Source organism: Choloepus didactylus, chromosome 1 (genome assembly GCF_015220235.1).
Source record: "Choloepus didactylus isolate mChoDid1 chromosome 1, mChoDid1.pri, whole genome shotgun sequence".
NCBI lineage: Eukaryota > Metazoa > Chordata > Mammalia > Pilosa > Megalonychidae > Choloepus > Choloepus didactylus.
Window position 1 is genome coordinate 105580721 of NC_051307.1, and position 26206 is coordinate 105606926.

Below are 26206 nucleotides of genomic sequence, written 5' to 3' on the forward strand. Positions count from 1 at the left end.
TAATGAATAGCTACAGTAATCTAGATTGTGTGGTATTGGCTGATGGATAGACACATAGATCAATGGAACAGAATAGCGAATTCAGAAATAGACCCATCCAAATAAGTCCGACCGATTTTCAGTGAAGGTACAAAAGCTATACAATAGAGGAAAGGTAGTCTTTTCAACAAATAGTGCTGGAGCAATTGGACATCCATAGGCAAAAAAAAAAAAAAGAAAAAGAAAATGAACCTTGACCTGAGCCTCACACCTTAAGCAAAAATTAACTCAAAATGGATCATGGACTTAAATGTAAAACAAAACTATAAAGCTTTTGGAAAAAAAAAAAAAAAACATGGGAGAAAGTGTTTAGGATCTAGGACTAGGCAAAGAGTTCTTAGGCTTGATACCAAAAGCATGATCCATAAAAGGAAAAAATGATTAATTCTACTTCATCAAAATTTAAAACCTTTGCTCTGCGATAGACACTGGTAAAAGAGGATGAATAGACAAGCTACAGAGTGGGAGAAGTTATTAGCAAACCATATGTTTGACAGAAGACTAGTATCTAGAATATATAATGAACCTTCAAAACTCAACAGTAAAAAAAAAAGTAATCATATTCGGACATGGGTAAAAGACACAAAACATTTCACCAAAGAAAATATACATATAGCAGATAAGCACCTGAAAAGATGTTCACAATTTTTGGAGAAATGCAAATTAAAACTGTAATGTGATGTTACTACATCCCTATCAAAATGACTAAAATAAAAAATATTGATAGCATTAAATGCTGACAAAGATTCAGAGAAACTGGATAATTTATACATTGCTGGTGGTAATGTAAAATGATACAACCTCTCTGGAAAACAGTTTGATAGTTTCTTTAAAAATGAAGTATACAAATACCATACAACCCAGCAATTGTACTTCTGGGCATTTATCCCAGAAAATTGAAGATTTATCTTTGTACAGACTTTCAAATGAATGTTTTTAAGGGTTTTATTCTGATGGCCACAAACTGGATGCAACCCAGATGTCCTTCATTGGGTGAAGGGTTGAACAAACTGACATATCCATACCATGGAATACTACTTAGCAATAAGAAGGAATGAACTATTACTATATACAACAATCTGGGCAAACCTCCAGAGAATTATTCTTGAGTGAAAAAAGCCAATTCTAGAAGGTTATATGCTGTATGATTCCATTTTTATAACATTTTTGAAATGACAAGAATATAGAGATGGAGAACAGATAAGTGGTTGCCAGGATTTGGGGGTGGGTGGGTGGTGAGGGTGGGAGGGTAACAGGGTAATAGGTGGTTATAAAAGGGGAATAGGAGGGATCCTTGTTTCTATGGAAATGTATCAATGTCATTATCCTTGTTGTGATATTATACTATAGTTTGCAAGATGGGAAACTGGGTAAAGGGTACATGGGATCTCTTTGAATTAGTTCTTAAAACTGTATGTAAATCTAAAAGTTATCTCAAAATAAAAATCTTAATTTGCAAAGCAAAAATAAAAATTAAAAATGCAGATTCATAGAGCTTCACATTCAAAGTTGATTGAATAGGCCTAGGATAGATCCTGCTATCCTTATGTGACAGCAACTTTTAGCCAGGTTGAGAATCATGAGATATAGATTAACTCCTTTGTAGCACTGCAGAATTCTCAGCTCTCGGAGGGTAGACCCAGATGTTTTACTTCACTTTTTTGCCTTCCCTGTATGTGTGTGGGAATGAGTAAATGAGGATATTCATGAGCTTCAAATTGTGAGCTTCAAACCACATTCATCCTCAAATAAAAAATGACTTATAAGCACCTATTAGACCAGTAGTTTTTCCCTTTATCTTTAAAAGTCAATCACTTCTGTAAAAATTTTATGAAAACCTGAGGTCTTTTTTCCCACCAAGCTACCGACACCAAAAAATTGTGTATAATTCCTAAACTTCCTTGATAAGTCTGTGAACCCTAGGTTAAACTAATCCCAATGCCTTGACCAAATTTCCTTCTTCCTTTTTTCCGTCTGGTAATTTATTCAAATTAGAAAGTTTTTGTATTTTTAACTGTAATTTTAAACTTCTGAAATAAAGTACTTTTAAAAAGTATGTACTTTGTCTTTTCCTTTTCATGTTTTGGGAGAGAATTTCTATAGCCATAGATGCTACTTGACTTTCAGGGAAAGTGACTCCAATTTAATTCCTACATCTGGATATCAGAGGCATAGACATCACATGCTAGCAAAATTTCTAAATTTTTTTTTTTTTTTTGGATCAGTAAACTGTTTTGAATTTAGTCTACTATATCTACTTAATTGTGGGCTAGTGATTGATGTCACTGTAGGGCATGTGCTGATAATTTATTTCTTTCTTGGACAGCTTTCAGTGGACACCCTACAGTTTCTGCTCTTCTTATATATACAGCAGTTAAACAAGGTGTCTCTCAGGACATCTTTGATTGGGGAAGAGTGGCCTAGTCCCAGAAACAGATCTCAGTCCCCTGATGTGACTGGCAAATCCAGTTGTCATAATAAGGTATTGTTTAGATCTTGGTATTTTTCTCTGAAAGGGATAATTTGTGAGGGAGATTGTTGACCTTCATCAAAATTTATTTTGGGATTCTTTATATAAGACATTGATCTGATGACCTGATGGCTTTTTTTTTTTTTTAATTGCTTTTTTACCTTTCTTGATTATAAAACAAAATCACTGTATACAATTTTAATTGAAATAGAGGAGTGGTTTCAATTCCTACACTGACAAAAAAAATCACTTACATGATTTTGGACAAATCATTCAATATACTCTTGTAACAATACCATTTTTGTAAATGTTAATGAATTTGAATCTACTTATTTGACTAAGAATAAATGAGAGAATGTGGTATTTGCAAGTCTGTTGAAATCTGAAAAAAATTCTTTAAAAAGATCTTCTTATATTGGTTTATCGTTTGTAACTAATTATATATGGTGTGACAACCTAGAAGTTAAATTTAACTGACTCACATTGTGAGTTTTGGAAAATGACCTATTGCTTCTTTTTGATTCGTATAGAAAACAATTGTTTTAACTGTTTTTATGAAAATATTTTGAAAAATTTTAAGTAAATCATAGATTTCGGTGTTACTGCCATGAGCAGCCTCTTGAAAAATGTTTTGAGGCTAAAGAACAGTTTCTTTAATATTGGTTCTTTTAAATCTCCTTTTAAATAAATCTGTTCTCCTTTATAGTCCATGACCTTTCGCTTTCCTGATTCTGCTTCTGTTTCTTCCTTTTCCTTCTTCATGAATTCCTCTCCTCCTGGCCCTTACATGCCACTCTTCCCCCAGGATTCTGCCTGTGACATTCTTCTCATTTGACGTACTCATTCAACATATGTCTCATTGGCTCCCAAATTTGTCTCTGTCCCAGAGCTCTTTCCTCATCTTTACCTCTTCACGTAGATGCCCTATATATACTTTAAACTTATAATAACCCAGTCTAGATGTATGTAGACTGCTATCTCCACACATAATTATTGCTGAATGGGCATTGTAAAGAGATGGTGTTTTGAGCTAAGGTAGCCTACGTTAAGATCTGGATCTGCTACTTAATAATCATGATTTTTGCCACAAGTCAGTTAACTTCTCTAGGCCTCAGCTTCTCTTTAAATGGGGAAAATAAAGCCTGTTTTTTGGATGGCTGTGAGAATTCAGTAATATATTAGCATAGGACTTGTAGCATAGTAAATACCAATAAATGGTGACTCTGATTTGTGCTATATCATGACCCCTCCCAACAACTGATCGGACCAGGGATGGAAACTAAGATTTCTTTTACTAGAATAACCCATTCATTGGTATGTATTTGAAATTGGCATGATTTGAAATGACCTGGGCTAATCAGTCCCCTGAGGGACTAAAGAAATTACCAGCTGGTGATGGATGCTTGAGTTGAAAGCTCATTTGGCATTGGGCCCAGAATTGCCACCAGACATCATGTGTGACCTGGAGTTATGAGAGATCAGAAACTCTGAGGTAATCATCAGACGAAAGAGAATGGAACAGACATGCAGTGAGACACTGGCCCTTGAGAGAAAACCAGGTTCCATATGACTTTCCAGTTCCAGTTTTTATGAGGCCTGCTTCGACTTCAGTTTGGGAGACTACCATGTATCCCTAAAGTAAAACCTCCCTTTACTTATATTCTCTATGCCAGTATAAGTTACCACGAGTCACCCTTGTTCTCTCTCTCACCATCCCTACCCAGTTAGTTATCAAGTTTTATTGACTGTGCTTCCAAAATAACACTTAAATCTGTCCCTTTTCTTCCTGTTATATAGATCCTAATGACTTTTTTTTTTTTTAAACCTTCTTCTCTGTAATTAGGTCTTAGCTGGTTACCCTGCTTTTAGTCTGTAGTCCACCTACCACACTGGACTATGTAAAATGCAGGTGTGTTTAGGTCCATGTCTTGTCTAAACTCTGTCAGTGAATCCTCATTGTTATTGTTTTCATAACTATACTCCATGGAGCCACCCCAAGGCCCACAGTGGGGGAGTCGGGAACAGCAAGAGGGAGGAAGATCAGGTGATGCTCTGCACAGCTCTGCTTTCATCAGTTTTCTTTGGCATCCAAGAAAGGCCTGTTTCATTGTGTTGTAATTATTTGTTTATATTGTCTTCTCCCTAAGAAGACACAGTTCCTTGAGGACAGGAACCATGTCTAATTCAATTTGCATATTCAACACTTAACATTGTATATCCATCACTTAACACTGCATATCCTACATTAGAGTTGCTAAAAACAAACAAACCTGTTAAATGAGTGAGCCAAACCATTGGGATAACTGCCAGCTCAAAGCTTATTCCCAGAGTTATAATTTCTCTTAAATCTAGTCACTGTAAGTCCATTTCAGTCAGTGGAATTTGAAATTCTGTTTATAATTGGAGCAGGCAAATAAAGAAGCCCAGTAGTGCTTTATAATTTGAATAATGTCTCTGGTGGTTATTTTTACATTTGAACTGAAACTTTTAGGATTTACTAGTTGTGTGGCCTTACACAAGTTTCATAAACCTTTCTTTATCTCCATTTCCTCACGTTAAAATTGAATGATACTGGCATTTATCTTAGGATTGTTGTTAGGATTAAATATGTTCGAGTATGTATAAACCTTAGTGCCTTTGAGGATTAGCTATTTAGTATTACTTTTGAGTTAGCTGGAATGAAGAGAGAATCCATATTTACCCTTTCAAAAAATAAACTTTATATGGTTTATATAGCAAACTTAAATGCTTTTTTTTTTGAGATGAGGCAGAGTATAAATATGAAATAATTAAAATATAAAAGTTTCAGCTCTTGTGAAATCTCTTTGTTCTGTTAAAAGTGCTTTCTTTTGATTTTTAGAACTGGAATGATTACAGTCACCAAGCTTTTGTCTATGATCACCTGTCAGATCTCCTTGAGTTGCTTTTAGATCCAGAACAACTCACTGCATCATTTCATTCGGCCCATAGTAGCCTAGTCTCTCAAGAAGCTGTTGAGGCACTCAGCTTTCTTCTTGAAGGTACAGTGAGCAAAGCCAGGAAGATCTATCCACTTCATGAACTTGCTCTCTGGCAGCCACTTCATTCAGAGAGTGGCTTCTCAAAGATCTCTAAGGCCTTCTCCTTCTACAAACTGGAAGCCTGGTTGAGAGCCTGCTTGACTGAGAATCCATTTGGTACTACTGCTTGTCTCAAGTCTGGAAAGAAATTGGCTTGGGCTCATCAAGGTATTTTTAAATTTTTTAATGTGTATTAAATTGACTGACAAGGAACCTAATGTTTTCTGGTGTATTAATGATGACACAGCATCTGTGGAGTATCTGAAAAATATTAGCTACTATGAAAGAGAAAAAAAGAGGCATCTTTTTTTTCCTTAAACTTTTAATTTTGAAATAATTTCAAACATACCGGGCAGTTGCAAAAATAATACAAAACCCAACATAGCTCCCTCCCCAGATACCCAGATCCACCAGTTATAACATTTTGCCACACTTGCTGTGTTATTCCTTCTTTTTTTTCCTACCTATCTGTCTATCCATCCCTCCATCCAACTGTCAGCTATCTCTCTATGTATTTTTGTAAACATTTGAGAGTGGGTTGTATAATGTCATACTCCTTCAACACCTAATACTTCCATATGCATTTTCTAAGAACAAAGATAATCACTTATGTAACCACCTTGAGTACAAGTTATCAAGTTCAAGAACTTCAACACCAATGTAAAGCTTACAGTCTATATTCCAATTTTTTCATTTGTCACAATATTGTCCTTTTGGGCCTTTTCTCCTCCATTTTTTAGGTCGAGTCCAGAATCATGTATTACATTTAATTGTCATTGACTCTTAAGTTTCTTTATTTTTAATTGTGAAAACGTATATAAAACATGAACTTTGCCATCTCATCTACCTAAGCACTCTATTCAGTGGGATTAATAATATTCACAATGTTGTGTTATGCTCACCACTATCCATTACCAGAATTTTTCTATCAGCCAAATAGAAACCATGCACCCATAATGCATGAACTCCCCATCCTCCCTCTGTACCCACACTCCAACTTGTACTCTGTTTTCTGTTTCTATGCATTTCCATGTTCTAGCTATTTCATATAAGTGGAATCATACAATATCTGTCCCTTTGTGTATGACTTATTTCACTCAATGTAATGTCTTCAAGGCTTCATAGTATCTTCAAGGCTTATCCAAGAGTAGCTTATATTTGAACTTCGTTCCGTTTTTAAGATTGAGTAATATTCCATTCATACGTATATACCACATTTTGTTTATCCATTCATCTGATGAATGCTTGAGTTCCTTCCACCTTTTGGTTATTGTGATTAATGCTGCTGTGAACATTGGTGTACAAATATCTGTTTGAGTCCCTGCTTTCAATTCTTTTGGTATATAAGTAGGATGCCTAGGTCATATGTTAGTTCTACGTTTAACTTTTAGAGTAACCACTAAACTGTTTTCCACAGCAGCTACACCATTTTACATTCCGACCAAAAATTAATGAGACTTCCTATTTCTCCACATCCTTGCCAGCACTGCTTTTTTAATAATAGCCATTCTGAGAGATGTGAGTTGGTATCTCATTGTGGTTTTGATTTGCATTTCTCTAATGTATAATGATGTTGAGCACCTTTTCATACACTTACTTGCTATTTGTCTATCTTCTTTGGGCAAATAGCTTTTTAAGTTCTTTGCCCATTGTTTAATTGGGTTGTTTGTCTTTTTGTTGTTGAGTTGTAGGAGTTCTTTATATATTCTGGATATTAAACCCTTTTTGGATATGTGGTTTCCAAATATTTTCTCCCATTCTGTTGGTTGTCTTTTTACTTTCTTGATGATGTTCTTAGATGCACAAAAGTTTTTAATTTTGATGAAGTCCAGTTTGCTTTTTCTTACATTGTTTGTGCTTTAGGTGTAATGTCTAAGAATCCACTGCCTAATATAAGGTCCTGCATATATATCCCTGTTTTCTCCTCTAAGAGTTTTATAGTTTAAACTCATATCTATTATAATCTGCCATCATTTTCTCTAAGAATGCTATAGTTTTAGCTCTAATCTCATTATATCCTACATCATTGACCCATTTGGTTTTTTTTTTTTTTTTTTTTTTTTTTTTTGGTATATGGTATGATGGTAGGGGTCCACGTTCATTCTTTTACATGTGGTTATTCAGTTTTCCCAGGAGCACTTGTTGAAGGAAGTGTTCTTTCCCATTGAGAGGACTTGACTGTCTTGTAAAAAAATCAATTGGCCATAGACGTGTGGGTTTATTTCTGTGCTCTCAATTCCATTCCATGAGTCTTTATGTCTGTCTTCTGTCTGTACTGCACCATTTTGATTACTGTAGCTTTGTAGTCACTTTCGAAGTTGGGAAGTGTGAGCGTCTTTCAACTTTTTCTTTTTCAAGATGGCTTTGGCTATGTGGGGTCCCTTGGCTATTTGATGATTAGTTTTTCCATTTCTGTGGAGAAGCCTTTTGGAATTTTGATTGGTATTGTGTTAAATCTGCAAATTACTTTGGGTAGTGTTGCAATCTTAACAGGGATAAGTCTTCCAATTCATAAGCACGGACTATCTTTCCATTTATTTAGGTCTTCTTTAATTTCTTTCAGTAATGATTTGTGGTTTTCGGTGTACAGGGACTTTATGTCCTTAGTTAAATTTATTCCTAGATATTTTATTCTTTTAGTTGCTATTGTAAAAATGGAATTGTTTTGTTGATTTCATTCTCAGATTGTTCATTGCTATTCAATAGATACCACTGATTTTTGTGTAGTGATCTTATACCCTACCACTTGACAGAATTTATTAGTTCTAGTAGCTCTCTTGTAGGTTCTTCTAGATTCTCTATGTATGGGATCATGTCATCTGCCAATAGGGAAAGTTTTACTTCTTATTTTCCAACTTGGATGTCTTTTACTTCTTTTTCTTGTATAGCTTGTACTGACTTAACACTTCCAGGACAACGTCGAATAGCAATAGTGATAGTGTGCACTCTTGCCTTTTTCTTGATGCCTTCTTTGCGTCAGTTGACATGATCATGTGGTTTTTTTTTTTTCATCCTATTAATGTGGTGTGTTATATTGATTGATTTTCCTATTTTGAACCGCCCTTGCATTCCTGGGATAAATCCCACTTGATCATGGTGCTGTTGGATTTGGTTTCCTAGGGATATTGGTCTTTAATTTACTTTTCTTGTGATATCTCTGTGTGGCTTTCGTATTGGGGTGATTTGGCCTCCTCGAATGAATTAGGGAGTTTTCCCTCTTCTTCAGTTATTTGGAAGAGTTTGGGAAGGATTGGTATTAATTCTTTTTGGATTGTTTGGTAAAATTCACCAGTAAAGCCGTCTGCTCCTGGGCTTTTCTTCTAATTTATTTGTTGAGATCTTCTGTTTCTTCTTGAGTTAGCGTAGGTAGTTTGTGTGTTGCTAGGAATTTGTCCACTTCATCTAAGTAGTCTAATTTGTTGATACAGTTGTTAATAATCTTTTTTAATGCAATTTTATTGAAATATATTCCCATAACATACAATCCTTCAAAGTGTACAGTTGTTCATAGTATCATCATATAGTTGTGCATTCATCACCACAATTGTTCATAATCTTTTACAAGCCTTTTTATTTCTGTAAGATCAGTAGTAGTTATTTGTGTCCTCTCTCTTTTTTCTTTGTCACTTTAGCTAAAGGTTTGTCGATTTTATTGATCTTTTCAAAGAACCAACTTTTGGTTTCATTGATTCTCTCTATTGTTTTTAATTCTCGATTTCATTTATCTCACCCTAGTCTTTATCACTTCCTTCCTCTGCTCACCTTGGGTTTGGTTTGCTTTTCTTTTTTAAATTATCCAGATGTGAGGTTAAGTTATTGATTTGAGATCTTTCTTCTTTTTTAATAAGAGCAGATTCCCTTCGGCACTGCCTGTGCTGCTTCCCATAAAATTCGGTATGTATTTTCTTGTTTACATTCGTCTAAATATATTTCCTAATTTCCTTTGTAATTTCTTCTTTTATCCATTGGTTGCTTAGCATCTTTTTTTAATATATGGCTTTTTCTCTCAAGACAGCAATAATCTCAGAAAGTTGATTTATTAAAGTCCTTTGGCTACAGTTAACAGAACCTCCAACCACAGTTAGTTCTGTCTTTCCTCTGCCTTTCTCTGACTCTCTTCCTCACTTTCATATGCTCACTTGCTTGAGGCTTTCCTATTTTCCATGCAACATATCAGAATTTTGTCTTCCCGTAGTAACAACCTCAGGGAGTTAGTATGTAGATGAGGTCCTTTTTAACTACACAAGCAGACTATGTATTTCTAAACTAGGAATTTAAATTTACAGTAGAGAGAATCTGGCCTTGTTTGCATTAGGTATCTGTTCCTGTTAGTCCAGCTATGGCTAAAGAGAGGTTCAGGTGATATATGACTGCTGGGGCCCAGGCGTGACTTTAAGAGAAGAAGGGGTAGCCACACATCTCAATAAGTGTGCACACCAAGGCATGTGCCAGCAAACATTAGTGAAAAATATCTGCACTGAATATACTATACTACTATAATCTCTGGATTTCAAAGATAAAGAACAAATAGGTTCCATACAAATATTTTTAAAAAATCAGTTTGTATCAGAGTTCTATATAACACTAAAAAAATTGTAGCTAGGTGAGGAACATTTATAGACTGTTGTATAGAGAGAACAAAAGAGATTTTAATCTAATAATTTTAGATTTTGATATAAACATCTAACCAAAGTATTGCTTTAGTATGAGGTCATATATTCTCTCAGATGTATAAGCTTTTATAAATATATAAAAGATGCTATTTCATTTTTGATGTTGATAGAAAAATATAGGTTCAAATAAGTTTTTGAAATTCTTAAGGTAGGTAACTGGTAAGAATAAAAAGGGTATCTAACTGCTAACGCTTATACTAAAATGTTAACAGTGGTGGACAATAGGATTGCAAATGATTTTTATCTTCTTTTATTGTTAGAATTTAAAATTTTTCTACAATGACTCTATACTACTTAGGTAATAAAAATAAACAATAAGAATTATTTTAAAAGAAGAATAATAGTGTACTTAGGTGACATTCTTTCCATATTCAGCCACTATTCTTTATGAGAATGTCTCTGGTTTGAGGGAATTACAGTCTGAGAAGCCAGTCTCATAATGGTGCACATATTTGTTGAGAGTCATTATGTACAAGGCACTACGTATGATAGAAAGATGTGCTCTCAGTTGGTAATGATTGGGGTTTAAAGACATGAACCCAAATAGAGTTCATGGAATGATGTGGTAAGTGACTCAAGAGGGCTATGAAATTAAAGTTATGGCAGTTTAGAGAAGTTATTTATGATTGGGATGGTAAAGTAAAGCATCTTAGAGGTCAGTATATTTGAGTTGGGCTCATTCTGCCATTTACTAGCCATGTGACCTTAGGCATGTCACTTAACTTGGAGGGTAGACATGAAAAAGTCTTAGATCTGTGGTTCATAGACAGTCTTGAATGGATTATAGGTTATAAATTGTTTTATAACAAAATTTCATGAAATATTGCAAACATACAGAAAAGTACAGAGAATCTTATAGCAAATGTCTCTTTACCTAACATCCAGATGTAACTTTTTTCCCTCACATGCATCTATCTAATTTTAGACATGTGTACATGTAGACATGTATAACCTCATATATTTGGTTGTTTTTCCTTGATTTAAAACTTTCTCATTTATTTATATGTTTTGTTTTTTTTTAAATAGTTGAAGGGACGACCAAAAGAGCTAAGATTGCTTGTAATACTCATGTGGCCCCTAGGATGCACCGCATGGTGGTGATGAGCCAGGTTTACAAGCAGACATTGGCCAAGAGCTCAGATACTCTGGTGGGGGCACATATAAAGATTCATCGTTGCAATGAATCTTTCATTTATCTGCTCTCTCCCCTACGGTAAGTCCAGTCTTCATAGTTTTCTGACATTCTGACATTTTCTTTGCACTAGGATTGATCCATTTTTCTTGTCATATGAGAATATCATCTTAGTCAAATACTGTTTATCTTATTCTCATTCAGAGGAATTTACCTCACATTTTTGTTTTTTTAGATCTGTGACAATTGAGAAGTGCAGGAATAGCACCTTTGTCTTGGGCCCTGTACAGACCGTTCTTCACCTCCACAGCTGTGACAATGTGAAAGTTATTGCTGTTTGCCATCGTCTGTCCATCTCATCTACAGCAGGTTGCACCTTTCACATTCTGACGCCTACACACCCACTTATTCTCTCTGGAAACCAGACAGTAACCTTTGCTCCTTTTCACACCCATTACCCAATGCTGGAGGACCATATGGCCAGGACTGGCATTGCTACAGTGCCTAACTATTGGGATAACCCAATGATTGTGTGCAGAGAGAACAGTGACACAAGTGTCTTCCGACTCTTGCCACCTTGTGAATTCTATGTATTTATTATTCCTTTTGAAATGGAAGGGGACACCACAGAGATACCTGGGGGTCTTCCATCTACATATCAGAAAGCACTAGGTCAAAGAGAGCAGAAGATACAAATTTGGCAGAAAACAGTGAAGGAGGCTCGTTTGACAAAGTGAGTGTTTTCTAGAAGTAGTAATTTTTCTTTTATGTGAAACTATGGAAAAACAAATATATCTGTACTATTTTACAGCTGTGCTAAAGCATTAAAAAAGATCTAGTGTGTCTTTTGTTAAGGTTTGGATTTCAGGTCAGTATTCTAGGCATTGTCTGTCTGGGGCATGGGAGTGGGTGGATACTGAAGTATCAGGCAACATTCTTTTAAGGAGCTTAAGATTGGTTGTCAAACTTACGTGAATGAGAGAAATCATAGATAGAATATGCCACGTAATCCAGTGCCTAAATGAATCGGTTTTTAGTTGTTAATTTACTTCTTTACACTATAGTAGTGGTTCTCAAAGTTGATTGTGCATCAGAATCATCTAGCAACTTGTTAGAAATATAGATTCTTTGGCTTCTCCATATCACAGAATTAACTGAATTAGAATCTCCAGCGGTGGATTCCTAATGTTGGTCTATGGACTAAAGCCATTCTCTGTCAAAGTTTGCCCTAGTACATGGTAAAATACAAAAAATAATTACCATGATTTTAAATAAAGCTAAATTTAGTCAACTTAAAATACTGTTTTATTCCAAGATTATTTTCTCCCTATTTAAAAAAAAAAAATACATTTTTTTAATAGAGAATTTGTAGGTTAACATAAAAATCATGCAGAAAATACACAGTTCCCATACACACACCCCTCCCCCCACATACATGTAGTTTTCCCTATTATTAATCCTTTGCATTAGTATGGCACCTTTGTAACAAATGATGAAACATTATTATTATTATTATTGTACTACTATACTATTAACTATAGACCATAGTTTACATTAGGGTTTACTGTTTGTTTTGTACAATCCTATGATTCTGTTTTTTTTCTTCAAAAATTTTTTCTAGTAATATACAATCTAAAATTTCCCCTTTTAATAACAAATTCGTAATTCAGTGCTGTTAATTACATTCACAGTGTTGTGATACCAACATCATCATCCATTACCAAAACGTTTCCAGCACCCCAAACAGAAACTCCCCATACCCACACCATGGCATCTGGTAACCTGTGTTTTAGTTTCTGACTATGAATTTTCTTATTCTAGTTATTTCATCTTAGTGAGGTCATACAATATTTGTCCTTTTGTATCTGGCTTATTTCTCTCAACGTGGTGTCTTCAAGGTTCATCCTTGTTGTCGTGTGTGTCAGAACTTCATTCCTTTTTATGGCTGAATAATATTCCATTATGTGTATATACCACATTTTGTTTATCCGTTCATTGGTTGATGGACACTTTTGGCAATTGTGAATAATGCTGTGTACATTAGTGTGCAAATTTCTGTTTGAGTCCCCGTTTTCAATTCTTCCAGGTATACACCTAATAGAGGAATTGCTGGGTCATATGGTAATTCTATACTTAGCTTTCTGTGGAACTGCCAAGTTGTTTTCCACAGCAGCTGCACCATTTTACAGTCCCACCAACAATGAATGAGGGTTTTATTTCTCCACATCCTCACCAATATTTGTTAATTTCCATTTTTTAAAATAATAGCCATTCTAATGGGTGTGAAATGGTATCCTCATTGTTGGTTTTGATTTGCATTTCCTTAATGACTAATGTTGAGCATCTTTTCATATGCTTATTGGCCATTTGTTTATCGTTGGGGAACTGTCTGTTGACATCTGTTGTCCATTATTAAATTGGGCGGTTTGTCTTTTTTGTTATTCAGTTGTACGGGCTCTTTGTATATTCTGAATATTAAACCCTTATTGGATATGTGGTTTCCAAATATCTTCTCCCATTGCGTAGGTTATCCTTTTATTTCATCATGAAGTCCTTTGATGCACAGAAGTTTTCAGTTTTGATGACTTCCCATTTATCTATTTTTTTCTTCTGTTATTTGTCCTTTTAGTATCAAGCGTGGAAAACATTGCCTAACACAAGGCCCTGAAGATGCTTCCCTATATTTTCTTCTAGGAGTTTTATTCTTTTGCTTCTTACATTTAGGTCTTTGATCCGTTTTGAGTGAGTTTTTCTTAATGTATGGAGTGAGATAGGGGTCTATCTTCATTCTTTTACATATGGATATACAGTTTTTCTAGCTCCATTTGTTGAAGAGACTATTCTTTCCCCATTGTGTGGACTTAGCATGCTTGTCAGAAATCAATTGGACATAGATGTGAGAGTTTATTTCTGAACTCTCACTTCTATTTTATTGATCTGTATGTCTTCCCTTGTGCCAGTACCATGCTGTTTTGATTACTGTAGCTTTTTAATAAGAGTGGGTCTTCAGACTTTGTTCTCCTTTTTCAAGATGATTTTGGGTATTTGAGGCCCCTTCTCCTCCTTATAAATTTGTTGACTAGCTTTTCCATTTCTGAAAAGAAGGTGCTGGAATTTTGATTGGGATTGTGTTGAATCTGTAAATTACTTAAGGCCTGGCCATTTCCAGCTGCACCAAGGCCTAGCTGATAGTGCTAAGCTAGCCCCCAGGTATCAGGAGCTGCTCTTCTCTTTCTTATTTTGAACATAATAAATACGCTCCCACCTTAGAACCTTTTCACTTTTTGTTTCCTCTACCTGGAATGTTCTTCTGTAGATACTCATTTTGCTTAATTCATCACTTCATTCAGACTTCTGCTCAAATGTCAATCTTAGAGAGGCTTCTCTGTTCATTCTTTTTCTAAAACTACATTCTCAATATGCTCTGTTCCCTTACTCTGCTTTATTTTCTCCAATACACTTATAACTACTTGTCTTTATGTATTTATTTTGTTTATTTATTATCAATCTTTTCTACAGTTGTAGGGAGTATAGACTGCATAAATCACAATGTGAATGGTGCCCTCTAGAGTTGTACAGTGCAAACCTGCCCAGACAGGGACTTTGTTTCTTTTCTTATCTTTACGCATATATTCCCATCAGTCAGAACAGGACCTAGTATTAAGTAGGACCTCAGTAAATATCTGTTGAGTGAATAACCATGGTAGAACAAAATGTAATGATGGACAATGGATAAGTCTTTACGGAGAGTACGTTGTATCCTTTTCTTCTTTTTTTTTTTTTTTTTTGGTGGCGGTACAGTTTACTCTGTACAGAGCAGTTATTTGGAGAGAAGAAGTAGATAATTAAAAATAATTAATCATTTAAAGTTATCCTGTTAAAGCATTTTTTACTCACTTGTTATAAAATTGTATGTGAATTAGTGTTCTTACATTCTTTTTCAGGGACCAAAGGAAGCAGTTCCAGGTACTCGTGGAGAACAAGTTCTATGAATGGTTGATTCATACAGGGCATCGCCAACAGCTGGACAGCCTTGTGCCCCCTGCAGCAGGCTCCAAACAAGCTGCAGGATAGGACTTCTATTTCAAAACACTTGGTAGGCATTTATAATGTAGGCCAGTGAAAAATTAGTTTTGGAAATTTTTCCAAACATACAAAAAACTGAACAGAATATTATGTTAATCATTGTCAAATGTTTTCCAACACTTCTCCCACCAGCATGTTATGATATTTATTCCTTTTTACAACCAAGTAATATTCCATTGTATAGGTATACCACGTTTTGTTTATTCATTCATCGGTTGATGGATATTGGGTTGTTTCCATTCTTTGGATAATGTTATGAATATTCCTGTGCGTGTTCTTTTCAAGATAAACATGTTTTCATTTCTTTTGGATTTATACCGAGGGGTACAATTGCAAGGTCATATGGTAACTTTGCTTAAATTTTGTTTTGATTAGAGAAGTTGTGGGTTTACAGAAAAATCGTGAATAAAGTACAGGCTTCCCCTAAATCACCCTGTTATTAATACCTTGTATTAGTGTGGTACATTTGTTACAATTGATGATAGCACATTTTTATAATTGTACTATTAAGTTTAATCCATGGTTTACCTTAGGGTTCACTGTTGGTGTTGTACTGTACCATGAATTTCTTATTTTAATTTTTATTCTAGTAACATAAATGCAACCTAAAATTTCCCCTTTTTTAAAAAATTTTTAATATGGTTTTATTGAGGTACAGAGGTATATTCACATATCCCACAATCATCCACAGTGTACAATCAGTTATTCACAGTACCACCATGTAATTGTGCATTCATCACCAGAATCAATTTTTGAACATTTTCTTTATTCCAAAAGAAATAAAAATGAAAATAAAAAAGAACACCTAAAACATTCCATCCACCCCCATCCCATCCTATTTTCCATTTAGTTTTTGTCCCCATATTTCTACTCATCTGCCCATACACTGGATAAAGGGAGTATGAGCCTCCAGGTTTTCACAATCACACAGTCACACCATGTAAGCTACGTAGTTATGCAATTGCCTTCAAGAATCAAGGCTACTGGGTTGCAGTTCAATAGTTTCAGTATTTCCTTCTAGCTATTCCAATACTCTAAAAACTAAAGAGGGGTATCTAGATCCGCATAAGAATGCCCTCCAGAGTGACCTCTCGACTCCATCTGAAATCTCTCAGCCACTGAAACTTTATTTTGTTTCATTTCTCTTCCCTCTTCTGATCAAGAAGATTTTCTCAATCCCACAATGCCAGGTCCAGGCTCATCTCAAGGAGTCATATCCCTTGTTACCAGGGAGATTTCTACCCCTGGGAGTCATGTCCCACATAGGGGGAGGGCAGTGAGTTCAACCTGCCAAGTGGGCTTAGAGAGAGAGAGGGGATCACATCTGAGCAACCAAGAAGTTCTCTGGAGGAGACTCTTAAAGCACAATTATAAGTAGGCTTAGACTCTCCTTTGCAGTAACAAGCTTCGTAAGGGCAAGCCCCAAGATTGAGGGCTCATCCTACTAAATTGTTAGTCCTCAAAGTTTGTGAGAATGTCAGTAATAACCCAGGTGGAGAAGTCCAACATTTCTGCATTTTTTTCCCAGTTCCTCAGGAGGGCCCCACAAATATATTTGTGTTCTCTGTCAAAATTACTTTGGGATGTATCATGATTTCACACTAACCTGTACAGACCTACCAGATCTCACTTCCTATTCAAAGTTCCATGTAATTATGGTGTGTGAATAAACTGACCATGCAAGTTAAATTATTTAGTGTGGTTTAGAAAATATAGATCCTGCACCAAATAAACCTCTCTTCTCTTGGTCTCACATAGAATTTGAAGTTTTAAAACACATTCAGTATCTTCCTTTACCCTTTGGCCTGATTTGCCTAGTCCTAACCAGATCCTCTTCATTTATAACTCATTGAAGTCTGAACTCTTTTTCAGCTTTTTTTAAACAGTAGCTGTATGAGGCAATACTGACATTCATAGCTGCTGAGCTCTAGCTCTGATTTTCAGGTGTCACACAGATACCCAAAGTTCCAGAGACTGACCAGGTTATACACAAAGAGCTCAGCATCTCAGAATTTGGAGATAACCATTACAACTCAGGAACAGATGTGACAGCTATAAGAGTTGACAATCTAGGGACCATTGCAATAAGCATTCCTCTGGTAAGCTGTGCTCTTAAGATTCAATTCTGAGAGTTCACACATTGTAGTTAGTCCATATTGGTGAGGCATTATGTTTATCTTTTTGTTTCTGGTGTACTTCACTCAAAATGCTGTCCTCAAGATCCATTCACCTAGTTGCATGTCTAACAGCTTCATTCCTTCTTGCAGCTGCTCAATATTCTATTGTATGCATACACCACAGTTCACCATTCTGTTCATCAGACAATGTACCCTTAGGCCACGTCCATCCATCACAAGTCATGAATACTGCCTCCATAAACACCAATGTGCAAATGACCATTCGTGTCCCTGCTCTCAGATATTCCAAGTATATACTACGTAATGAGATTGTGGGACGTTATGGCACCCACGTACTTAGCTTCTTGTGGAACCACAACACAGTTCTCCAGACAGGCTACACAATTCTCCTTCCCCACCAACAGTAAATTGGTACATCCCTCTCTCCATGTTTTCTCCAGCACTTGTATCCCTGTTTGTATTTTTCCCTGCAAATTTATAGAGATATATTCACATACCATACAATCATCCACAGTGTACAATCAGTTGTTCACAGTATCATCATGTACTTGTGACTTCATCACCACAATTAGCACTTGAACATAATCATTACTCCAAAAAAAAACTTTTTAAAGAATAATAAAAAAGATTTACAAAAATTAAAATACCATACAAAACAATATAATAATAAGGTCAGACAAACACCACCACTACCAAGAATCCCATTCCCCCCCCCAAATCCCCCTCTCATAGACATTTAGCTTTCGTATATTACCTTTGTTACATTTATTGGCAGCATGTTAGAATGTTACTGTTAACCATAGCCTCCAGTTTGCTTTGATGTTTTTTTCCCCAATACCATCCCTTTTTCAACACCTTGCAAGGTTCATGTTCATTTGTTCCCCTACATGAAAAAGCGTTTTTATATTTGTACATTTAATCACAATCCTTGACCACTCTAGGTTTCATTAAGTTTTACAGTCCCTGTCTTTATCGCCTGTCTTTCCTTCTGGTGTCATACGTGCCCCTGACCTTCCTCTCTCAGCTTTACTCACAGACATCTTTGTTCATTGTACTTACAATATTGTGCTACCATCACACAGTACTATGCTTTCCAATTCTGGATCTGTACAGTCAATCCTGTTGAACATTCTGTAGTCCTTCAGCATCAAATTCTTGATCTCTACCCTTTTTCTGTCTCCTGATAACCTGTGTTTTCAGCTTTTTTAACTCTCACCATTTGCACATTAATGTTAGTTCACATAGTGAGACCATACAGTATTTGTCCTTTTGTTTCTGGCTAACTTCACTCAACGTAACATCCCCAAAGTTCATCCACATTCTTATATGTTCCATGACTTTGTTCTGTCTTACAGCTGTGTAATATTCCAGTTTGATTATCCACTCATCCATTGATGGATATTTGGGCTGTTTCCATCTTTTGCAATCATGAATAATGCCACTATAAATATCAGTTTACAAATGTCCGTTCGTGTCTTAGCTTTCAGTTCCTCTGAGTATATACCTAGTAATGGAATTGCTGGATCATATGGCAATTCACTTAGCTTCCTGAGGAGCCATCACACTGCTTTCCAGAGTGGCTGCACCATTCTACATTCCCACTAACAGTGAATAAGTGTGCCTCTTTCTCTACATCCTCTCCAGCACTTGTAGTTTTCTGATTTTTGGATAACGCCATTCTAGTAGATGTGAGATGGTATTTCACTGTGGTTTTGATTTGTATTTCCTTAATAACCAGTGAAGTTGAACATCTTTTCATATGTTTTTGAGCCATTTGTACCTCCTCTTCAAAAAAGTGTCTGTCCGTGTCTTTTGCCCATTTTTTAATTAAGTTGTTTGTCTTTCTGTTGTAGAATCACTTTATATATTCTGGATATTAAACCCTTATCTGGTATGTGTTTTCCAAATATTGTCTCCCATTGTGTAGGCTGCCTTTTTACTTTTCTGACAAAGTCCTCTGATGTACTAAAGTGTTTGATTTTGAGGAGATTCCATTTATCTACTTCTTCTTTGATTACTCATGCTTTAGGTGTAAGGTCTAGGAACCCACCTCCTGTCACAAGATCTTTAAGGTACTTCCCTATATCTTCTTCTAAAAGTCTTAATGGTCTTAGCACTGTTTAGGTCTTTGATCAATTTCGAGTTAATTTTTGTATAAGGTGTGCGATAGGAGTCGTCTTTCATCCTTTTGGATATGGGTGTTCAGTTCTCCAAACACCATTTATTGAAGAGGCTGCTTTGTCCCAGTTGCTTTGGCTTGACTGCCTTATTAAAGATCATTTGTCATTAGATGCAAGGGGTCTATTTCTGAACATTTAATTCGATTCCATTGGTCAGTATGTCTATCATTATGCCAGTGCCATGCTGTTTTGACCACTGTAGCCTTGTAGGAAGCTTCAAGGTCAGGTAGTGTGAGACCTCCCACTTCTTTCCTCTTTCTGAAGATATTTTTGGCTATTCGGGGCATCCTGCCCTTCCAAATAAATTTGGTTATTGGTTTTTCTATTTCTGCAAAGTATGTTGTTGGGATTTTAGTTGTTATTGCATTGAATCTATAAATCAGTTTAGGTAGAATTGACATCTTAACTATATTTAGTTTTCCAATCCATGAACATTGTATGTTCTTCCATTTTTTTTTAGGTCTTGTTTGATTTCTTTTAGCAGTTTCTTGTAGTTTTCTCTGTATAGATCTTTTGTGGCCTGGTTAAGTTTATTCCTAAATAGTTGATTCTTTTGGTTGCTATTGTAAATGGAATTTTTTTCTTGATTTCCTCCTCCTCTTGTTCATTATTTGTGTATAGGAAAACTACTGATTTTTGCATGTTGATCTTATAGCCTGCCACTTTGCTGTATTCACTGATTGGCTCTAGTAGCTTTGCTGTAGATTTTTCTGGATTTTCTACATATAGGATCATGTCATCTGCAAATAGTGAAAGTTTTACTTCTTCCTCTCCAGTTTGGATGCCTTTTATTTCTTTTCTTGCCTAATTGCTCTAGGTGGGGCTTCCAGCAGAATGTTGAATAACAGCGGTGACAGTGGGCATCCCTGTCTTGTTCCGGATCTTAGAGGAAAAGCTTTCAGTCTCTCCCCATTGAGTATGATGTTAGCTGTGGAGTTTTCATATATTGACTTTATCATATTGAGAAAGTTCCCTTCTATTCCTATTCTTTGAAGTGTTTTCATCAAGAAAGGATGTTGGATTTTATCAGATGCCTTTTCTGCATCAGTTGAGATGATCATGTGGTTCTTCCGCTTTGATTTATTGATGTGGTGTATTGCATTAATTGATTTTCTTGTGTTGAACCAGCCTTGCCTACCTGCAGTAAATCCCACCTGGTCATGGAGTATAATTCTTTTAATGTGCTGCTGGATTTGATTTGCGAGTATTTTGTTGAGGATTTTTGTATCTATATTCGTTACAGAGATTGGTCTGTAATTTTCTTTTTTTGTAGTTTCTTTGTCTGACTTTGGTATTAAGGTGATGTTGGCTTCATAGAATGAGTTAGGTAGCTTTCCCTCCTCTTCAATTTTTTTGAAGAGTTTGAAGAGGATTGGTATTAATTCTTTTTTTTTTCCCTGTTTTTTTTTGTTTTTCATTTTATTGAGATATATTCACATACCATGCAGTCATACAAAAAAAGCGTACATTTGATTGTTCACAGTACCATTATATAGTTGTGAATTCATCACCAAAATTAATTTTTGACATTTCATTACCACACACAAAAAAATAATGCAAATAAAAATTAAAGTGAAAAAGAACAACTAAAGTAAAAAAGAACACTGGGTGCCTTTTTTTTTTCTTCCCCCATTTTTCTACTCATCCATCCATAAACTAGACAAAAGGGAATGTGGTACATATGGCTTTCCTCATCACACTGTCACCCCTCATAAGCTACATCTCTATATAATCATCTTTAGGATTCATGGGTTCTAGGTTGTAGTTTGATAGTTTCAGGTATTTACTGCTAGCTATTCCAATTCATTAGAACCTAAAAAGGGTTGTCTACATTGTGCATAAGAGTGCCCACCAGAGTGACCTCTCGGCTCCTTTTGAATCTCTCTGCCACTGAAGCTTATTTCATTTCCTTTCACATCCCCCCTTTGGTCAAGAAGATGTTCTCCATCCCATGATGCCAGGTCCATATTCCTCCTTGGGAGTCATATTCCATGTTGCTAGGGAGATTCACTCCCCTGGGTGTCAGATCCCGTGTGGGGAGAGGGTAATTCTTTCTTGAATGCTTGATAGAATTCACATCTGAAGCCATCTGGTCCTGGGCTTTTCTTTTTTCAGAGCTTTTTAATGACTGAGTCAGTCTTTTTACCTTGTGATTGGTTTGTTGATGTTGTCTGTTTCTTCTCAGGTCATTATTGGTTGTCCATGCTTTTCTAGGAAGTTGTCCATTTCATCTGAGTTATCTAGTTTATTAGCATATAGTTGCTGGTAGTATCCTCTCATTATCTCCTTTATCTCTGCAGGGTCAGTAGTATGTCCCCTTTCCCATTTCTGATTGTGTTTATTTGCATTCTCTCTCTCTGTGTTTTTTTTTTGTTGTTGTTGTTGTTGTTGTTGTTGCTGCTGCTTTGGTTTTTTTTGTTTTGTTTTGTTTTTGTTTTTGTTTTGTTAGCCTAGCTAAGGGTCTTTCGATTTTATTGATTTTCTCAAAGACCCAACTTCTGGTTTTGTTGATTCTCTCTATTGTTTTCCTGTTCTCAATTTCATTTATGTCTGCTCTAACCATTTTTATTTCTTTCTTTCCGTTTGCTTTGGGGTTAGTTTACTGTTCTTTCTTTAGTTCCTCCAGGTAAACAGTTAATTCCACAATTTGTGCTCTTTCTTCTCTTTTAATATAGGCATTTAGTGCAATAAATTTCCCTCTAGCACTGCCTTTGCTGCATCCCATAAGTTTTGATATGTTGTGTTTTCATTGTCATTTGCTTCGGGGTATTTACTAATTTCTCTTTTTAATTTCTTCCTTTACCCACTGGTTTTCTAAGAGTGTGTTACTTAGCGTTCATATATTTGTGAATTTTCTGACCTTCTACCTGTTATTGATTTCTAGTTCATTCCATTATGATCCTAGAAAGTGCTTTGTATAATATCGCTTTTTAAAAATGTGTGGAGACTTGCTTTGCAACCCAACATGTAGTCTTTCCTAGAGAATGATACATAAGCACTTGAGAAAAATGTGTTTCCTGCTGTTGTGGGGTGTAGTGTTCTATAAATGGCTGTCAAGTCTAGTTCATTTATCATACAATTCATCATCTCTGTTTCCTTATTGATCCTCTGTCTAGATGTTATATCCGTTGATGAGAGCGGTGTATTGAAGCCTCCAAATATTACTGTAGATGTTATCTACTTCTCCCTTTAGTGTTGTCAATGTTTCCCTCATGTACTGTGGGGCACTCTGGCTTGGTGCATAAATATTTATGATTGTTACGTTTTCTTGATGAATTGTCTCTTTTATTAATATATAGTGTCCTTCTTTGTCTCTGTTAATTGTTTTACATTTGAAATCTAATTTGTCTTATATTAATATAGCTACTCCCCCTCTTTTCTGGTTGTTGTTTGCATGAAATATCTTTTTCCAACCTTTCACTTTCAGCCTATTTTTGTCCTTGTGTCTAAAATGAGTTTCTTGTAGACAGCATATAGATGGGTCTTGTTTTTTAATCTGTTCTGCCAGTCTATATCTTTTTAGTGGGGAGTTTAATCCATTAACATTTAGTTTTATTATTGTAAGAGCCATATGTTCTACCATTTTGTCTTTTGGATTTTATATGTCATATCTTATTTTTTCTCTCTCTCTCCATTTACCCTTCCTGATGGTCTTCATTTCTACACTCTTCTCCAAACCTCTCTCTCCTGTCTTTTCCTATCAACCTGTAGCACTCCCTCTAGAATTTCCTAAATTGCAGGTCTCTTATTCTCCTGTCTTTTCCTATCAACCTGTAGCACTCCCTCTAGAATTTCCTAAATTGCAGGTCTCTTATTCACAAACTCTCTCAGTGTCATCTGTCTGAAAATATTTTAATCTCTCCCTCATTTTTAAAAGACAGTTTTGCCAGATAGAGAATTCTTGGTTGGCAGTTTTTCTCTTTCAGTATCTTAAATTTATCATACCACTGTCTTCGAGCTTGCCTTGTATGTGATGGATCGCTTTTCTCTTGCTGCTTTCAAAAAATTCTGTCTTTGATATTGGACAGTCTGATCAATAAGTGTTTTGGGGTAGGTCTTTTGGGATCTATTCTGTTTGGGGTACGCTGCACTTCTTGAATCTGTAATTTTATGTCTTTCATAAGAGTTGGGAAATTTTCAGTGATTATTTCTTTTACTATTCTTTCTGCTCCTTTTCCCTTCTCTTATTCTTCTGGGACACCCATAATATGTATACTCATGTGCTTCATGTTGTCATTCAGTTCCCTAAGACCCTGCTCATATTTTTTCATTCTTTATCCTACTGTTCCTTTATGCATAGGATTTCAGATGGCCAGTCTTCTAGTTCACTTATACTTTCTTCTGCCTCTTCAAATCTGGTGTCATAAGCCTCCATTGTGTTTTTCATCTCTTCTGTTTTACATTTCATTCCCGTAAGTTCTGCCATTTGTTTTTTCATACTTTCAAGTTCCTCCTTATGTTTGCCCAGCATTTTCTTTATATCCTTCATCTCTTTTGCCACATCTTCCCTCAACTCATTGATTTGAGTTTTTAATTGATTTAGGAGATTTGTTTGATTATTAATTAGTTTCAATTCTTTTATCTCAGATGAAGTGTTGGTTTGTTCCTTTGGCTGGTCCGTATTTTCATGTTTCCTAGTATGGCTCATTATTTTTAGCTGTCTAGGCTTGTTTTCTCTCTTTTACCTAGTTTTTTCTTGTTTGTTAGCTTTGTTCTGTATCCTTTGGCGTTCAGTTCAACTTATTCTAGACCTCTACTGTAGCTTCTGTTTAGTTGATCAGAGTTTTTCACCTCTTGTTTTTCTGGTTCTTGCTCTGCCTGTATGTAACCTTTCTGAGAGGGTGTCCCCAGATATGATCAACCCCAATCAGATTTTCCCAGTCCAGACAGGCCCAGGTCTCAGGAGGAGGGGATGGATTTTCCCAGAGAATGGGACCCTCCTGTGAAGCCTCTAGACTCTGTTCTTTTCCTGTCCTGTGCAGCAGGTGGCACTTTTCAGCCTGCAGCTCCCCACCAGTGTAAAGAGTTGCCACAGGTGCCTTTTAATTCTCCACAAGCCTTGTCTGTGCCAGGGGCTTAGCTGATTCAAGCTGGTTTCTGTTTTCTAGTCCTTGAGGTCTGAGTTCTCTGAATGAGGGCCACCACCTGAGCTGGACCCCCCCCCTGCCGCCCACTCCCTCTTTTCTTGGGGATGTTAGGCCCTTTAGGGAATTTTCTCCCCCTAGACTCATTGCTTTGTCTCTCAGACCTATTTTAGCTCTGCCCTTGCCTGGGTCCAGAGGCCAATTGCAAATATCTGAGGCTTTCTGTAATGAGGTACTTGAAATAGTTATTTCAATAAAAAGATAAAAAGGAAGAATGAAAAAAAAAAAATTTTTTTTTCAAGGCCTTTCCCCAGCTCCCAGGTTTTCTCAGTCCCAGTATGGGCTAGGAATTCCCTGGGAGGAATCTACACCTGGCATCGTGGAATGGAGAACATCTTCTTGACCAAAAGAGGGATGTGAAAGGAAATGAAATAAGCTTCAGTGGCAGAGAGATTGATTCCAAAAGGAGCCGAGAGGTCACTCTGGTGGGCACTCTTATGCACAATGTAGACAACCCTTTTTAGGTTCTAATGCATTGGAATAGCTAGCAGTGGATACCTGAAACTATCAAACAACAACCCGGAATCCTTGAATCCTGAAGATGTAGATGTAGCTTATGAGGGGTGACAATGTGATTGGGAAAGCCATGTGGACCACACTCCCAGTGTATGGATGGATGAGTAGAAAAACAGAGGCAAAAAAGTAAAAAATAAAGATAGGCCCTTTAGGCTATTAACTCTTTCACATGAATAGTTACTCTCAGACAACTTTAATTCTTAATTCTACCCTTTCATGGGGCAGTGGTGAAGCAGGAGCTCTGATGGGCTATTGGAAATTAAAAAGATAAAGAGTCGGGAGCCAGAAAGGATAAAAGGAAAAAAAAAAGAAGAAGAAGGAAAAAAAAAAAAACCCTTTTCAGAGCCAGACCCCCGCTTCCTGGGTTTGGGAGCCAGAGCCCCAATTGGTATCCCTTTCTATGTGCCCCTTTTTCTTGGAGCCCAGCCCTTTTCCAGTATTCAGAACACCTCCAACTTCAAAAGTCTCTTGTTTTTTTTGTTGTGGTGGTTGTCAACCCCGCCTCCTTTCTGCAGGAAGATTCCTCTGGCTCCTTGTTTGCCCACTCCTGGTTTATCTGTTTTTGGAGCTTTCATTCAGCAGTCTGAATTTGTTAATTAATTCTGCAATTAGGGCCAAGTTGATTCCCCCTCCTTGCTCCCAACACAGATATTTTTTTTCTTTTTCCCTTGGGAAGCCAGCTCCAAGACAGTCTGCCATGCCTCGGGGGGAGGGGTGCCTACCCCCTGGCCAGGGAAACTTGCAGTTTTTTGCTGGAATCTCAGCCATT

At 36.3% G+C, this 26206-nt stretch overlaps 1 protein-coding gene across 1 annotated transcript in view; it reads left to right on the top strand.

The window, feature by feature from the left end:
- Nucleotides 1–26206, top strand: part of TBCCD1 (TBCC domain containing 1) — a 37368-nt gene that overhangs the window by 9010 nt on the left and 2152 nt on the right. The window contains exons 3-7 of the mRNA XM_037838800.1: nucleotides 2366–2521; nucleotides 5370–5736; nucleotides 11268–11454; nucleotides 11609–12106; nucleotides 15318–15469. Coding sequence (XP_037694728.1) covers nucleotides 2366–2521; nucleotides 5370–5736; nucleotides 11268–11454; nucleotides 11609–12106; nucleotides 15318–15447 — 1338 coding nt within the window. The 3' untranslated portion in view covers nucleotides 15448–15469. The remainder of the gene's footprint in view (nucleotides 1–2365; nucleotides 2522–5369; nucleotides 5737–11267; nucleotides 11455–11608; nucleotides 12107–15317; nucleotides 15470–26206) is intronic.